This window comes from Microtus ochrogaster, unplaced genomic scaffold (genome assembly GCF_000317375.1).
Source record: "Microtus ochrogaster isolate Prairie Vole_2 unplaced genomic scaffold, MicOch1.0 UNK25, whole genome shotgun sequence".
In the NCBI taxonomy this organism is placed as follows: domain Eukaryota; kingdom Metazoa; phylum Chordata; class Mammalia; order Rodentia; family Cricetidae; genus Microtus; species Microtus ochrogaster.
In genome coordinates, this window is record NW_004949123.1 from 1,610,240 (window position 1) to 1,628,193 (window position 17,954).

At 50.1% G+C, this 17,954-nt stretch overlaps 1 protein-coding gene across 2 annotated transcripts in view; it reads right to left on the bottom strand.

The window, feature by feature from the left end:
* Nucleotides 1–6,877: 6,877 nt before the first annotated feature.
* Sars (seryl-tRNA synthetase) overlaps nt 6,878–17,954 on the bottom strand; it is a 19,899-nt gene continuing 8,822 nt past the window's right edge. The window contains exons 2-12 of one of the 2 annotated variants that reach the window (XM_005367892.2): nt 17,121–17,191; nt 15,869–15,949; nt 14,473–14,631; nt 13,439–13,582; nt 11,881–12,036; nt 9,583–9,804; nt 8,955–9,084; nt 8,533–8,690; nt 8,232–8,303; nt 7,579–7,708; nt 6,878–7,296 (exon numbers count right to left, since the gene is read on the bottom strand). In XM_005367892.2, the coding sequence (XP_005367949.1) occupies nt 7,145–7,296; nt 7,579–7,708; nt 8,232–8,303; nt 8,533–8,690; nt 8,955–9,084; nt 9,583–9,804; nt 11,881–12,036; nt 13,439–13,582; nt 14,473–14,631; nt 15,869–15,949; nt 17,121–17,191 (1,475 nt within the window). In that variant the 3' untranslated portion in view covers nt 6,878–7,144. The remainder of the gene's footprint in view (nt 7,297–7,578; nt 7,709–8,231; nt 8,304–8,532; nt 8,691–8,954; nt 9,085–9,582; nt 9,805–11,880; nt 12,037–13,438; nt 13,583–14,472; nt 14,632–15,868; nt 15,950–17,120; nt 17,192–17,954) is intronic. The other variant, XM_005367893.3, reaches the window with a different exon arrangement.

A 17,954-nucleotide genomic window follows, 5' to 3' on the forward strand; every position in this document is an offset into this window, starting at 1 on the left:
AGCACTAGGGAGGCAGAGACAGGTAAATCTCTATGAGACCAACCTGGTCTACAGAGCGAGCCAGCCAAGGCTATAGTGTGAGAGCTGCCTCAAAATAGGAAGCAAACAAGCCGGGCGGTGGTAGCGCACGCCTTTAATCCCAGCACTTGAGAGGCTGAGGCAGGCGGATCTCTGTGAGTTCGAGACCAGCCTGGTCTACAAGAGCTAGTTCCAGGACAGGCTCCAAAACCACAGAGAAACCCTGTCTCAAAAAACCAAAAAAAAAAAAAAATAGGAAGCAAACAAAAATGAAAAGGTGCTGTTGCTGAAGACACGGCGCACCTTGGTTATAGGACGTAGAAGATTCTGGCTGGAACTGACCTGCAAACTTCTTCCCTGCTGGCCAACTTTCATAGTGCAGAAGGTGCTGGACAGGCCATCGGGGAGAAAGGTCAGCAGTGGTCTCACTCAGCAGTAAACTCTGAACGCTACACGATGTACCCACTGGCACAATAGTGGCACGAGAGTTATGGGGTAATCAGCTAATTTCTGATTGGATTAGAGGTCCCTCCCACACTAGCAAATTTATGCCAGGTACTGTAAGCCTGGTCAAAAGCCCTTGGCTGTAAAGGACACTTGCTTTGCTAAATGGTCACATTGTCAAGCTGCCTTCTAAACAGCTATGTTTATATCCAGGGGTTAGCAGTGCTGCTCTCAACTTTGGCTAGAGAAGTTTCTCCAGAGTTAATTAATCCAGAGGCTCATAACCCGCCAAACTGCTAAGAATCGACACTGCCGAGTGCTCAGCCTTAAACGTTTGGATCAGCCCATCCCCACCCAAGGCTCAGGGAATGTTGGAGAAGAGAGGGTGGGAAGAATATAAGAGTCAGAGGATGAGAAAAAGTGTGTGGTGGGCACATACCTTTGATCCCAGTACTGTGTTCAAGGGCAACATGGATTATATAGCAAGTTCCAGGCTAGCCAGAGCCACACCAGGAAACCCCCGTCTCAAAAGCAAACAAAACAAGACACGCTGGGAATGGAGCTCAATGGGACGCTTGTCTAGCATTCCTGGAGCCCTGGTTCAGACCACAGCGCTGCAGAAACTGGGCTCAGTGATACAAGCCTGAGGTCTCAGCACTTAAGGGGTGGCGGCAGGAGGGTCGGGAAGGCCAAGGCAATCATCCTGGCTGCATAGGGAGGTTAAGGCTAGCCTGGGATACATAAGACTTTGTCTCGAAAAAATAAGTTAAAAAGGATGCTATAATACATACTTTCTCCCTAGGTTCAACAACTGTCGGCACTGCCGTATTTCCCACAGCTTTTGGACTACCTCTACTCTGGGCCCCTCAGCAGGCTGCACCGGAGATGCAGGCCCAGCTCCCTTCCCCCGCCCATCCACAGGGGCTCTGCCATGGCCACAACCAGGAGCGTGAATGGGAGTTCCTAGCATGAACTCATGCGCAGTCCAAGTGAAACTCTTAACTATCTTTTGAAGTTTCTGCTTTCAAGCCGGATTTTTGTGCACAGCGTCTAGTCGTGTGCTGCCTTTTAACTTACTTTTAACCGGTATGCTTGGTATGTATGTGTTATATGAGTGTGGGCGCATGCTCGCCATAATGTGCCGTGGAGGTCAAAGGTCAGTTTTCAGGCATTGGTTCTCTCCATCCACCATGGGATCTGAAGCCCAGCTCGGGTCGTCACGGCTTGGCAAGTGCCTTTGCCCTCTGAGTCACCTCTCTGCCCCACGTGGCACTTCCCCTTTCCCTCTTTCTTTTAAATGACACAGTCTAAAGGGTCCAGGCCTGTTTTCTTGTTAAGGAGCCACACTCTGGATTTATCTATATTTTGTTTTTGCTTTTCCCAATTTTGTGAGACAGGGTCTGTCTACACAGCCCTGGTGTTCTGGAACATACTATGTAGAGCAGGCTGGACTTGAACTCACAGAGACCCACCTGCCTCTGCACCCAGGTGTGAGCCACCAGGCCCTCAAAGGATTTATATGATTTAAGGACCTTTCCTGGTGTCTTTCACAGAGAGTAACATTTCACAATGAAGTTTGAGTATGTTGCTTTCCTTCTGAGAATCCTGCCCTGTTGCACACTGAAAAAAAAAAAAACCCAAAATATTTAACCCATTAAGTGGCCTAGATTCTCCCTCTATGCCTCATTCTGTTCTGGATACTGGACCTCTTCCCAGTTGCTGAACAGAGGAGTCTTAAATGCCCCCTTCTTCATGTCTGGCAATTAGCAATTACACAGGGCATGCATCTGTCATTTACTTGGTGCACAGCTGTTATCCACAGGACCGGGGAGACTGTGTCCCAAACACCTCGCATCTAGTATGTGACCTGACACATAGTAGACACTCAGGAAATATGAATCAAATGAGCAAGTAAACGAATCGATAGGCAGACGGCACAGATGTCTGGCAGGTGTCTCTTCATGCCTGGAACTTCCATCTGGGAAGCGGTTGGGTGTCCCTTTAGCCTCAAATCTGCATCCTTATTGCCACCTGTACCTAGAGACAGCAGGCCTGACGCCCCAACAGTGCCCAAGATATTTATTAGGGATGACTTAAAAAGCTAGCATTCTGGGGCTGGAGAGATGGCTCAGTGGTTAAGAGCACTGGCTGCTCTTCCAGAGGACCCGGGTTGAATTCCTAACACCCACACGGCAGTTTACCAGTCTGTACCTCCAACTCCAGGGAGTTGGACACCTTCATACAGACAAGCAATGCATATAAAATAAAAATAATTTAAAAAAACTAGTATTCTGTAACGACGTTAAGGTCCATCCCAAATGTCAGCTGAGGTTGGATGTGGTCCCTGAGCACAGCAAGGATAAGGCGGAGCCTGGGGCTGAGGCTTGTGCAGAAAACCGCAAAGCTGTTAACTTAGCTGTTAAGGTTGCCACAGAGACGGAGGAAGTAGTGCACAGGCAGAAAACACATGAATGAAGTTCTGGCGAGATACTGGGTCTGACCAACCAGTCTACTGTGGACTGAGACAGCTGCTGTTGCCAGACCGTGTTCGCTAAGATTTTTCTATGAAAATGGGAAAGGGAACCCCCCTTTACTTATTCACTGTGTGTACGTGTGTATGCTTTCAGAGGTCAGAGGACAGCCTGCAGGAGCTGGTCCTCTCCCTCCACATCTGAGTCCTGCAGATCCAACTCTGTTCATCATGCCTGGTGGTAGGTAAGTGGTTTTCCCAGCTGAGCCATGTCACCAGCCCTTCCCAGAGGAGGATCTTGGTTGACCCATCACCAGCTGCAGGGGACCTGTGGTCTGTATACCAGCAGATGAGCAGATCTCACCATGAGAACTCAGTGCAGACTGGCCCGAGATGCAGAGCAGGAAACTGCCAAGGGTAACTCCTGGGTGTTTGGGGCAGGGATACACATGGACATATTGTGGGGACAAGGGCCGGTCAGGTAAGGATTTGGGGCTTGCGATCCCGGAGAGGCTCAGTCTGCATGCTTGGGAGTCCTGAGCATTGCTGAAGACCAGGCATATGGAAAAACAAGGTCCCAGATGCTTATGGAAACAGCCAGGTGCTGTTTTTTCCCAGGCTACTTCCTTAGCCTCAACTCAAACCTTCCCTCTGCAACTCAACTTTCTTCTATCTGAGACATTCCACATACCCCCTAACGGGGAGACACCAGAGGGCTGGGGATACTGATGAGGTGGTAGAATTGCAAGAGTCCCTTGATAGGAATCTGAAAAATAAAAATAAAACCAGCTAGGATGCCGTCAGAAGATGGGGGACAGGGTAATCAGGTTAATATTGGGGGAGAGGGGACAGAGGAGAGGAAATTTGAGAAAGCTAGCTTAAGAATAAGACCCAGGAGACAGAGTATGAAGCACTGGGCACAAGGAGAGGGGTGATTTGAAATAATAAAAAGATTTTTTTTTTCCCTGACACAAGATGGAAGGGGTGGATGCTATTCTCAACTCGGAGCTTAATTCTTCAGTTTCAGGATTTAAAATCCAATTGTCCCTTAAGGGTCATACCTTCTTATCAGCAATTTACACCTCAGCAAATGTAATTTCGCAGACTGTTTCTGACAGCAGGCTCCTGTAGGCGAGAGGGTGGGGACCCATCTTACTAAGGTAAGGGATATGAGACTCCAAAACGCAGGGTTTTCAAACCAGCCGGTGAGAGCAGCTAGAGAGAATCCGTACCGCCAGGAAAGGGGGTTTGTTCCCTCAGAGACCACCGGACCCTCTGCCTCTGACCAAAGCCTGGAGAACTGGGATATAGGTCTTTCCAGGCACCTTGGTGGGGGAGCTGCAGAGCGCAGGGTTTCTGCAAGACTCTGCCTGCAGTACCCCGCCCCCATTGGGAGGGCTCTTAAAAGGGCAACGTCAGAGGCGGAGCCTTAAGCTCAGTCAGGCCCTGGTGTAGGTGGGGGCCGCGAGGATGCACCCCTCTTGCGCCTGTCTGGGAGGGGCTGAGGAACCCCAGGCTGGGAGGTGACTGGGAGAGAAGTAGTAGAGGCCCCTCATCCTGGCACAGGCTGTGACATGCAACACATTTCTTTGGGGCCCATCCCAGTTCTGCCTGTCAGACTTATCCTGGGAGCTCAGCCAGGACTGCCCTAGGCACCCCCGTAGGAGTACCGGAGTTGGGGGGGGGAGGTATCCTGTGGACCCAGCAGAAATGGAAAAAGCTTCAGCGAAGGTACAGCTGGGCAGACTGTAGGGAGTCTGTTCCCGGGAGTGGGGGCCCAGCCTAGGGGAGCATACGCTTGACTGGGGGTGGTCTGCACAGCAGGCTGAGCTCAGGTGGTCCTAGCACTGGGTCCAACGTGCCAGCCCAACCTTTGAGAATCCTCTGAAGCCTGACTTGTAGTTGACTCTCTGGTAGCCAGGACAAACATCAGGTCCCAACAGCTTACTTGATGCACATAGACCTGCATTTTGGGACCTGGATTCCTGGGTGTGGGAACCAAAAGCTACTAAGGGACTCAGGGCTCTGACTCACTCCACAGGACCTCTGGGGGTTGTTTGCTGAGGTAACCTGGGTAGCTGAGGTTGGAGATGGGGCAGTCGAAGTGCCAGGGATGAGGGCATCTGCTGGAGGCCGTGGAGGCAACTGCGGGCGGAGTCAAGGTTATCTGGGCTCCTTCCCAACTGCTCAGCCTCCAGGTGGGTCAGCCCATCCTAAACAAGGCTTGCGTCAGCCAGGGCCAGTGCTCCCAGCAAAGGAGTCTGGTCTGCTCTGGAGGAGAGGAAGCCACACCCTCCCAGGAGAGTGAGAGTGGAGGCTGTGTCCTATTCACTCCGTAAGCTCTGCTCCCAGGGAGCTTAGCAACAGGGTCGGAGGGCATGCCCACCTGCCAACAGGTTCTCGTGAGGAAGATCTCTGCCAGCTATCTTTCGTTCTCTCTCCTCTGGTTCCAAGGAGGAGGAACACATCTGTTTAACTTGGCAGGTGGGCATGGTGGTGCACACCTGCAGGCAGAGCTGAGTGAGTTCAAGGCCAGCCTGGTCTATAGAGCTAGTTCCAGGACAGCCAGGGCTACATAGTAAGACCCTGTTTTGAAGAAAACAAACAAACAAACACAAACTAAGAAACAGACCACATGGCTCACCAGAGGAAGACCGGTGTGGGAAGAATGACTGACTAACTGTTCAGGTCATCTGGAGTCCAAATACAGCAGCTACAGAAAACTAGCGAGGTAAAGAGGAAGTCAGTCAGTTCAGGGGAGGCAAGAGCTGATCCAGCAAGAGCAGAAAGCACCCTGTACCAGAAGGCTGTAGGCATTAGGAGACAGGATATAGAAGTGGGGAAGGCAGCCATGGAGACCTCGGCCAGGCCCAAGACAGACACGGGGCAACCTAGACATTCCTAATAGATTTTGAAGCAGGGCAGCCTAGCCTCCCGATTACGGTTCAGGCTGCTTTTCTTCAAACTGAATGTTAAGGTTATGGGAATGGGAATTTCTGGCCCTGAATGACAAATGGGAGCAGCCTGCTCTTTTGTCCTCGTGCCCAGGCTTTGTTTTCCCAGGGCTGAGGCCAATGGGCCATGGGACCTGCCTGGAGGCCCCCAGCTGGCACGGCAGGCAATAGAGCCTTGGTGGTCAGCCTTGCAGCACCCAAGAGCAAGGTTGACAGGACCACCCCCTAGCAGGAGCAGAGCACTGTGCTCTTTCCCTGCTCGGTACTGGGCCAAGCAGCAGAGGTGAGCTGAGCTAAAGGCCCGTCACAGGCCAGGGCACACTTGAGCTCCCAATCTCCCTAAGAGACAAACCCGGCCACTCTGAGCCGGACTACCACCTGGCCACAAAACCTCACTCTCCCACTCTGGGACGGGTATAATCACGTCCCCACCCTACCTTCTGGGACCATACGAAGATAAAAGGGAGCATCTAGAGGAGGCGCTTTACCCTGCCAGGAGACAAGCACCAGACTGACCTAGGGTGTCATTAGAGTCAAGGATCCAGATCACAGATGAAAGGGAGCCAGGGAAGGAAGAAAGCCTGAATACTACTTTCCCCAGGGTGCAGGTGCCCAGCTATTAGGGCACAGTGGGAGTCCCTGAGGACAGAGGAACTACACTCCTCTGCCCTGCCTCTGACACTAAATTACTGCTATGTGGTGAGTCTCCCCACATGCGGACAGCTATAAACACAGAAGCTGCTGCTCATAACCACATTTCATGCTGAGTGCCAGCTACCACGACCAGCCTTCCCCCTTCCAAGGAGCCCTTCCTAGGGAATGTAAATGCTAGCAGACTTTTCCACCACACTGGTCTCGAAGCTTCCTTGCCTTTAGGCAGGAGTGAATTGACAGAGAATCATGATCCTTGTCCTGAAAACGTGTGTCACAATTCCAGGTTTCCTGCACTATGCAGAGCAGCCTTATTTGGGAGACCCAGCAGAGACAGGGCTCACGCCGGGGGAGCAGACTGAGGAAGTCGCGCGCCTTCCCCAGAAATGCTTTATTGCATGGTTCAGCAGTCATCAGTGAGGAGACCCTTGGCCCATGCGAGGACACGGGAACACCTGCTTGGTACATGGCAGATGGTTCCCCATCGGCTGTGCAGTCAGATGGGACAGGGTGAGGAGTGGTACTCGGCCTCCCTGCTCCAAGGCAGGTCAGAGATCCCGGCAGACAGAAAGGAAGTCTGGCACACTGGAGACTGAGGAGACAGCGCTCAGGCCTCGGTGACCTCCATGTTCTGCAGCTGGCTCTCCAGGGTAACCTCTTTCGCTTTCTTTTTGCTGCCCTCATGCTGCTTCTTCTGTTTCTTAGATGGCTCCTGGTCAATGGGTGCAGGCTTCACAAATGGGATCAATTCCTGGAGCCCTGCGAGGGAAGAGCCCACTAAGTGACCTGCCATTTCTGTCAAAGCCCATGGACCCCAGTGAAGACTGTAGACAATAATTATTTCAGTGAAGGGGTACCCCCAAGATGGAGGGACTTCTCTACTCTTTTCTTCCCCAGTCTGAGTTTAGGATCTGTGTATGACACCCACACTACATTCCCAGCACTGTGGGATAGGCAAAAGTATGGGGACCATATCTCATATGAAAATGGGGTACAGTCTGCAAAGGGCCTCTTCAGAAAGGTGTGAAGATGGAGCTGTACCTGGTGGCATGAACTCCCTCAGCTTCTCCGGCACAATGATGCCCTTCTCTGTCTGGTAGTTCTCCAGGATGGCGCAGATGGTCCGGGTGGTAGCACACATCGTGGCATTCAGCATATGGACAAATTCCACCTGGGAAGAGCAGGTTCCATGGGGAACATTAAACCCAATCCTCGGATGATCTTCCTGACGACCAGAACTAGCCATTCAGCCATTCCTTCCCCAATCCAAAGCGCGGCTTTCACCCACTTCCAGCTTTGTAAAACTTTAACTGTTTTGTATTCACTGCCTGCAGGGTAACCCTGGAAGACTCCTCATGCTTGCATGCGTGACAGATAGTAGGTTCCAGTATTTCAGAGGATTTGGTGGGAAGGAAGAACCCACCAACTTGGTCCTCCTTTTAACCCATCCCAAACCAACTCAGGAGAGATCAGGGTCTGAAAACTGGGTTTATTTATTTAATTATTTGTTTATTTTTTTGAGACAGGGTTTCTCTGTGTAGCTTTGGCTGTTCTGGAACATACAGATCTGTATACCAGGCTGGCCTCGAACTCACAGAGATCCGCCTGCCTCTGCCTCCCAGAAGCTGGGATTAAAGGCGTGGGCCACAAGGCCAGCTCTGAAGACTACTTAAGAGATGAGCTTACAACCTGACCTTCTTGGGTGAAAAGAGGGCAGACACTGCCTCCAACTTGTTCTGTGTGGAGAAACGGAGATTACTCTTTCTCTGGAGTTCAGGAAAACAAAGGCAAAGAGAGAAAAGCTTGAATCACCTTGTAGAATAGGGCTAGGCTAGGTTTCTGTCTCTAAGAACCCAGGCCTGATTCAGGAGAAGTCATTTCTACTTCTTTTGGATCTAGACTGAGCTGAAAACTAATAGACTCTTAAGAAAGAAAAATAAGAAAAATGAGCCCTGTGCAGAAGCCCCGCTGCCCACTTCCCTGGGAGCTAAGTACCTTGTCCATCATCTTCTTGGTCTGCCCATATCGGATCCGCAGCCGGCGGGCCTGGTAATCCGTGCAGTTAGAACAGGAGACCAACTCCCGGAAGGCGCCTGAGCCTGGGAACCAGGCCTCCAGGTCGAGCTTCTTACTGGCAGCATGATTCAAAGAGCCTGAAAAGGAACCCTAGATTCAGGAAGGACGGATGGGGTTCCAGAAGGCCTCTGCGGCGCACCTCAAGAACCCTCCTCTTCACATCGTAGCCCCAGAGCAAAGTCACACTCAGAGCTCATCACCAAGCACTTCCAGGGAGAAGGTGTGATATTTTAATGACTTGAGCTGAGAGCTAGCTCTTTGTGGGGCGGCTCAGCTGGCGATGGCTACAGCGATCTGTGAGATGCAGAAGGGGGAGAATGGAGGGATGCGGAGCTCCGTACCTGAGACAATATTCACAATGTGGTAAGGGATCCCCAAAGACTGGTAGAATTCTTCCGCGGTGCCGATCATCTCTTCGAACATCTCCCACGACTTATTGTCATGGGGCGACGAGTACACAAACTGTTCAATCTGTACAGGGGGCACAAGGAGACAGGGCAGCAGTGACGGCTGCATGAACTGAAGGGCTAAAGTAGAGGCGTTCTAGTAGCAAGCTAGCCCCACACTGGGAGACGGGCCAGGCTGGGCCCCAAAGGAGATCAGTGCTCGAACTGACTGGACTATAACAACCGGGACAATGGACCCTCCAGTCACCATCTGTGCTAAGTACCTAGCATACTCATTTGCTGTCCAGTCAGTCTAGGGAGGTGGATGCCACCATTCCTCTTCTTTAGGAGGTCACAAAGCTCATAAATGGTAAGATTGGCACAGAAGATTCAGGGAGCTTTGTTCTAGTCTGTGCACAAAGCCACTTTCTGCATTTTCCAGGCTCTTCCCCACAAAGATATCAGCAATGAATGGGAAAGCTGTACATAGTGGGGCTCTGGGACTGCGGTCATGTGATCAGGCCCCTCCTGTGATGATCTGGACAGTACAAAGACTCCACTCTCCCCCCTCTCATCTACTCACCTTCTCAAACTGATGGACTCGAAAGATACCTCGGGTATCACGGCCGTGCGAGCCCACTTCCTGACGAAAGCAGGTGGAGAGGCCAGCATACTTGATAGGCAGGTCCTCTGGCCGCAGCCACTCGTCCCGGTGCAGAGCTGCAATGGGCTGCTCCGAGGTGGCAATAAGGTACTTCTCATCATAGGAGCTGTCATCAGACTTCTCGCTGCCTTTGCCGATGACCTGCAGGAGAAGCACAGGCTAGTGAAGACCGGGTAAGGTCATAGGAAAGACAGCGATGGACACAAGGGTGTTCCTGCCTGGAATAGATGCTAAAACCGGGAGCCCCTGCTAGGGAGCAAAGAAATGCATGGTGCATGCCTACAATTCCCAGCACTCAGGAAGCTGAAGCGTGAACCTTGAGCTTGAGGCCAGCCAGGCCTATACAGCATTGATCAAAACACCCCTGCCCCTACAAACAAACAAACAAAATCCAATGACACTTAAAAGAACAAAGAAATCCAAATTAGGGAACCTAAAAAAACTTATTTAACAACTTCAAAATATAAATGATATTAAAGGGCCCATGCTGGCATTTGTGCAGGATCTACTTATGCACTCAGCAAGTGTGTGCTAAGTCCTTATGCCAACGAACAAGACCCAAGTCTGAGTGCCAGGCGGACTGAAGCAGTATTTATGTTAGAGTCAGCTCACCAGAGGACATTCTGAAACTCAACTGACTCCTCCGGTTGTCCCAGGTTCAAACAGAAGGCACAAGGATCACAGTCTTGCACCATGGAAGGTTCTAGTCTGGGGTCAGGAGTGGAAGGGCATAGGAAGAGGGCTGTGAGGTCAGACCACGTTTCCAATGTCCTCTTGTCTAAGAAGCCGGTAAGGGCTTCCCTTCTAAGCTCCTAGGGATGGAGTGTGCTCAATTTAAAGACATTACACGAGTTTCTGGGGGAAGCCGAGAGGGGTTCTGCTCTACACTAGCTAAGACGGTACGGTAGGTGCGAACCACACAGGGCTTTTAACACTGAAATTAACCGACATTAAACACCTGCTGGGCTGGTGAGACGGCTCACGGGGACAGCACCTGCCATCATGCCTGGAAACCTAAATTCAATCCTCAGGGTCCACTTAGGAAAAAACTGTTCTTTGTCCTCCATGCCTTGGAATTGCATAAGCCCCCCCAACCTAAATAAATGTAAAAACTGTAACAACAAAAAAGCATCAAACCATAAAAGAAACCCAGATAACTCTGCGAACAGCGAGGTGTGGTGCCATACACTGCAGAGGAAGCCAAATCCCAAGAGTGAGGCCAGCCACGACCACACAATAAGACTGTCACAAACAAGCAAGCAGGACATGGCGGCACATTCTTGTAACTCCAGGACACACACATACTCTCTCCCTTTTTTGAAACAGGTTTTCTCTGTCACAGTCCCGGCTGCCCTGGAACTCGCTTTTTACACCAGGCTAGCCTTGAGCTCTCAGAGATTCGCCTGCCTTTGCCTCCCAAGTGCTAGGATTAAAGCCATGTGCCTACTGCCACTACCCAGACCAGTACTCTCTTGGTGCAAACCTATAAACCTTGACACTCAGGAGGCTTAGGCAGGGCAATTTAAAATTCAAGGTATGCCTGGGTTACAAAGTGAATCAAAGTGAATTCAAAGCTACCCTGGGCAACTTACTAAACTTGTCTCAAAATAAAATGGGTGGGATTATAACTCAGTGGTAGGTACTTGCCTAGCTTTCATAAAGTCCAAGGTACCACATGACAGACAGAAAACAAAACCCTTCAAAAAAAAATTAGTGATCAGAAATACACAGAAGACCATCTGAGAACAGTGAGCAGGTACAGTGATCAGGTGGCTGGCCATCTGCAAGCCAAGGATAGAAGCATTAGAAGACACCAATACCTTCATCTTGGAAACTGGCCTCCAAAACTTCAAAAAAATACATTTCTGTTGCACTAAGCATAGTAGCACAAACCTGTGGGTCTGGTACTCGGTAGACTGAGGCAGGAGGTCCAGAAATTCAAGGCCCATTTGGGCTACACATAGTTTATGGTCAGCCTATCTACTCAGAAAGATCTTGCCAAAACCAACCAACCAACCAACCAACCAACCAACCAACCAACCAACCAACCAACCAAACAACCAAACAAACAAACAAACAACAAATAAGCTTTGCGAGCTTGCTTCCTTGGCTATACTGGCACACTAGAGCATTCTCCCATGGCAGAAAGCTGTGCAGGAGACGGTGCTTGTCACCACTGAGCCTCACAATGAATAGTCTGTCTACCAAGTTACTTACCTTATAAAGTTCTTCATCAAACTGGCTGAGCTGCGCCACCTCCTGCATGACCTCTTTCCTCATAAAGAAGGGGGTGTAGATGGGAGTATAGCCTCGACTTCCCAAAGTGCGGAGTGCATACTGGATAAGCGCCTGCTCCAGGAACACCAGGACCCCCTAGGGAGCAGACACAGAGGACAGAGCTCCTGGGGTTGGGTCTTGTCACCAGCCCCCCCATCTGACACCCTAACCAGAACCAACAGTCGGGTAACAGTGGGCAACAGGACTACCCAGTGGCTCCCGTAGAGAAACTAAGACTACAAACTGCAACACCAGCCAGGAGATACTGGTTTTAATGTGGTATTTTATTTGGTTGGTCCATTAAAAACTCATGTTTGGAAACATTTACAATATTAATTGAACTCAACCAAAGAGACCAATTTTCACATCACAGTTTTTTTCCAACTCAATACCAGGTATTAAAAGGATAATCAATGTTGTTCAAAATTATTCAGTCCTAAACTGTAGAGGCCTGGTTTTAGGACACTGACATACAACTCAGTTCTTGAGTTCTTCAGCTTCGGGAAAGAGCACTTGGCTCACCTCACTAAGAGGGCTTTCTCTTGGTGGCTAAGATGGTGGAAACTGATGGCAGTGATGGCCCGGAAGAGCGGTTTAATGGGCTTTGTTCTCTTCCTAAGCTCCATGCGGTACCTGTTCGCCTCCTTACTGCTCTGGTAATTGGTATATACAGTTATTTGGAATTAGCATGATGAGCACCTCTCCAGCTCAGTTCCACTCACACAACCACAGATAACCATGCAAGTCAGATCAGAAGTATAGACTCAACACCGAAGGCCAACAGCATGTCACCCCGCCTAGCGATTTCTCTCTGTTTAGGAGATTCGAGCGGTGGCCCACACTAGTAATCGTAGGTCCTGCCAGGCTGAGGGAGAACTACTGTGAACCTGAAGCCCTTGTCTCCACATCCTCCCACCTCTACCCTAGCCCCATGAAAACAGACCGAAGTAAAGAAATGGTGCAGGCAGGATGCACGGACGGGTGTTTGTGTGTGCTAATTCTTAAAGCATCAGTCTCATTTGTAAATGCAGAATGCTTAAGCGTGCAACAATTTACAAAAGTATTCTACCATTTCCTTTCGGAAGGATTCTCTGAATTCACATGCCCTCTGCCCCAGGTTAATCTGTGCCAGCAGCCTCCACCTACCAGGGCTCAAAGCATGCTGGGTCTACTTCGACCGCAGGCTTACACACTGGGTTTTGATTCTTTGTTACTTGTCTGACTGTCCAATTACACTGAGCTCCTCAATGGCAAAGACTGTTCTGATTCAGTCAGCAAAACATATTCATTATGAAGGATCACTGAGTGGCCTTTGTTCTCCGGAATCTGGGTAAGCACTCTCTTGCCTCAGAAAGAGAATTGCATCTAATTGCTACACGTTCACAGGCAGGCATGAGTACAAGTGGAGGATTTGTGAGCCTCTTTAAGTGTGATTACCATTCTTGGTGACTTTTCTTTTTCATTCCTTCTTTACTCCCTACTGGCTCTCAAATCTTACCTTCAGGAAGTACCCTCGACTACCAGCCACCACGGCTCCCTTTTCTCCTTCAAAGCCGTCTACCATCACCACCAGGTCCACGTGGGAATACTTCTTTCTGACGGTACAGTCACCCCAGATGCGCTCTACTTTGTTGTCTGCGTCCTGAGGAAACAAACCGAGAAGGGACACATGACCAAGAGCAGCAGCGCCTTCGTGCATCGCCTAAACACGGGTCAGCTCCCGGTCTCCTACACAACCAATGGGGAAGGGAGTTCTCGCTGCTCAACAGACAAGCGATTTACAAAGTCACAAAAGCGGTCCTAGTCGGCAAACTGGGAACCCTGATTTGCTCTGCGACCTAGTGTAAACTTTCTCTTTACCCTTTTAAAGGGCTCCTCAAATATCCTGCGCGGGAACCGCCTCTGACAATCGGCATCACCTGGGGTACAGAGGAGAATGCGGGACTTTTTTTCTTTGTAGGCTCTCACTGGTTTCTGAGCCACATGAGGGTGGGCTCTGGGCCCTGACCTCGGTCTGCTCAGACTCCAAGGCCTCCACATACCCCAGCCGGCCCGAGTTTAGTGTTCACAAGGGAATGAATGAAAGAGGCACAGATGGGCCCTGCCACAGCTAGGGTGTCTGGGAACAAAGCCGGGGCTCAGAGCAGCTTTGTGCTGGGGAAGCTCCCGCTCGGCAGGAAACTTTTCTCATGCAGATTTCCCTTCAACCTGCGGCTTCCCAGTGGGGGGTGGGTGAGAGGGGGTTAGGTTGATTTAGCAGGTCCCTCCCATAGGACTTACTGCTACCAGGGGCAACACGCAGTGGAAGACAGCAGCCCCATTTAGAAGAGATTTCTGTGCCAGGAGTCTCCTCCTACCTGCTGTCTCTGCCACTTCCCAATCAGGCTGGGATCTGACTCCGGCAATGCTCAATTGGTGGGCAGAGGGAACACACAAAAGCAGGCTTTTCCGACAGAGCGCCAGTGTTGAGTGGCGCTCCTTCCACAGCGCCAGGCAGTAAGCAAGCCCCCTGCATGGCCCAGCCCCACCTACCTCATCATTACTGATGGGCACAGAAGGGTGCAGAAGGTTCCCAATCTCTCGGAGGTTCTCAAAGCGCTCCGCCTCCAGCTTTAACCGCTCCCCATCACACTTCTGGATGGCTTCATCAATAAGGAGCCGGACTTTCTTAATTTGTGAGACTTTCAGAGCCTGCAGAAGAACAAGCCAGACCCACGTATAGAGTCCACTAAGCAGAGGCAGGGCAGCAATAAAGTAGCCCCCAACAATCTCCCACACTACACACAGTGGTAGCATTTTAAAAATGGACATGGAACTCGAGTGGTGGTGGCCTTTAATCCCAGCACTTGAGAGGCAGAGGCAGGTAGATCTCTGAGTTTAAGGTCAGCCTGGTCTACAGAGTGAGTTCCAGGCCAGTCAGGGCTACACAGAAAAACCCTGTCTCAAACAAACAACCCCCCCAAAACCAACCAAACAAAAGGATAAGACATGTTACCCTGCACCTGCTGATTCGAGCAATGAGGAGGCTAAGGCAGGAGGACTGCAAAATCCAGGCCAACCTGTAACCCAGCATTCAGTGGTGGAGGAGTCGGATTAACCCTGAGTACATAATGAGTTTGAAGCCAGCCTAGGCTCTATGAGACCCTGCTCCAAAATAGCAGTAAGTACTGAAAATGAATGCATTTAAAACACAGGCTGATTGCACAGGGCGGACAGTCCTGCCATAAAATGCTTGAGCACTTGCCTTTTCTTCGGGGGCCAGAAATGTGCAGATTGGCTTTCCTTGTGCTTCATATCCATCCCAGGAGTTTAATCCTGGCTCTAAAAGAATTTCCCCTTAATTTGCACTTCTAATTTTCCAGACTGAACCAGTTTAACACTCTATTATACATTCCCATCCAAACTTCTCCAGGAAGATAACAATTTTACTAGGAGCAAGAGACTGTGCCTTAGGTTTGTCTTGTATCCCTTATTGCAAACCGTGCTCTGATTTCTCAGGGGAGCCCTTACCAGATCAAGATGGATAGAAACGAGCCCCGCCCAGGCCTCCGAGCACAGTGCCTTTGCTTCTCTGGTTTATATTATACTCTTGCTATGTGTTAGGGGTTTCAAAGAAAAGTGTGATGACAAAAACAGAAAGTTACATCCTGAACCCACTGCTTAACTGCAGTAAATTGAGGAATCCCTTCCCTTATGGAAGAAAGCAGAAAATGGAGCTAACATACAACGAGTTAGTCTGGTGCCTTCTCTCTTACTCCCCTTCCTTTCCCCACTCCACCTATCTCCTATGACAAGAGCAGTTAGGAACACAGTCCTGCACAGGAATGCAAGGCTGCCACGATGCTGCATGGCTGTGGACCCAGCTCTTCTCTCTGGGAATGAGGGTGAGACAACAACAGAGACATCTTAGAAGAGGGCAGAAACCTACAGCTAACGTGTCTGCAGTAAGGTCATCGAAATTCAACACGTCCTCTGGAACGGACTCATCATCTCCCACAGGCTCTTTTTTCTGCAGGGAGAAAGAAAGATAAGGCAATTTAATTAAAAATAAAAACTGACATTGTTTTATGAGGTGCATGCCAAATTAACGCATCCTATAAACTAATCAGACCGCGTTACAAAAGTAAGCTGAAGCATGTAGGGAAGTCAGCTTCCAGTCCTTTCCATCATGGCCGCCTTCCTGACCCCGGACAGCTGAGAGTGCTGACACCCTAGAGTGAGAAGAGCTCTTCCCACACACAGAACAGCCAAGGAACCATGAAGGTCTTTGAAATGCTCGTGAACTACAAGACACCGGGGAGACAGAGGCAGGAGGATTGCTGTGAGATCAAGACTAGCTGGTCTATACTGCCAGTTCCAGGCCAGTCAGGGCTATGTAGCAAAACCATGGCTCAAAGGAAAAACAAATCCAAAAACCAACGTGGTAGTCAAAGGTGGGCCCTGAGGATGGAATCTCACTCTAGGAACCGCTGGGCAACAGGCTCAGGGTTAAACACGGATGGAGGTGAGAAGAGGAACAATCAAGGAAACAGGACAAAACGCGGGGGCGGGGGGGTATCCCCAGTTTCTCTACTCATTACTGCAGGTCACCATTTCTGGTCCTCACACACAGTGAAACGCTTGGTTTGGCTAACAGTGTCTGTGTAGAGGATCCGAAGGATACTCAGGTAGCGTACACATGAGTATAAAAGTCCTAATGAGGGCTGGAGAGATGGCTCAGCGGTTAAGAGCACTGCCTACTGTTCCAGAGGTCCTGAGTTCAATTCCCAGCAACCACATGGTGGCTCACAACCATCTGGAGTAAGATCTGGTGCCCTCTTCTGGCCTGCAGAACACGGTATACATAATGAATTTTAAAAAAGTCCTAATGACTATGGGATTGCTGACCTGTAAGTGATTAATCACAAGTTCCAGAGAAATAAAACTCACTGATAACCATTTTCACAGCTCAAAGTATAACAGAATACTGTCTAAGGAAGCACGCTATCAGGAACTCCCAGTCGGACCTCGTGCTGCGCTCTGCACTAGTTCTGGCTCACGCACATGTATACGTATGAATGACACAGCACCCTCCTCTGGCTCCGTGGACCCCTACACACATGGGCATTCACTTAGACACATAATAAATAAGGACAGATCCGCCAGCTCGACTTCAGCCCCAAGCCCGTTAGCTCTCATACCTTCATTTTCTCACCAATAGTCTTGCTGCACAGGTTCTTCAGTTTGTTCAAGTTGTCTGCCCGAAATCTGCCTAAAATCCAAGAAGTCAACAATATGTTAGAGAGGCTCGTCATTAAGATACTCCCGCCCACAATGGCTCTGCGCTACGCAGTAAAGGCTTGGTCTTCAGTTTGGCAGGACTGGAAGGTGGCAGGCACTAAGAGGAAACCTAAAGGGAAGTCACACACTTAGCCTCATGCACCAAGGGCCTCTCTTCTTTTACTTCCTAACTGCTACAAGGGGGGTGCCTTTTTTCTGTTTGTCTGTTTGGTTTTTCGAGACAAGGTTTCTCTGTAGCTTTGGAGCCTGTCCTGAAATCAGCTCTGTAGACCAGGCTGGCCTCGAATTCAGAGATCTACCTGCCTCTGTGCCTCTGCCTCCTGAGTGCTGAGATTAAAGGCATGCGCCACCACTCGGCTCTTTTTTCTGTTTAAAGACAGGGTCTTGCTACATAGCTCTGGCTGGCCTAGAACTTGCTGACAATCTTCCTGCCTCTGTTTCTCAAGTGCTGGGATTACAGTCAGGTGCCACATATTTGATTTCTTTCATCTGTTTTTTTTTTTGGGGGGGGGGTCTCTCTACAGTCTTTACTGACTGGGAACTCATTATGTAGACCAGATTGGCCCCAAATTCAGCTGCCTGCCTCTGCCTCCTGGCGCGCACCACCACACCCAACTTTTCTATCTCTGACAAAAAGCTGACTAGCCAAGCCGGGCGGTGGTGGCGCACGCCTTTAATCCCAGCACTTGGGAGGCAGAGGCAGGCAGATCTCTGTGAGTTCGAGACCAGCCTGG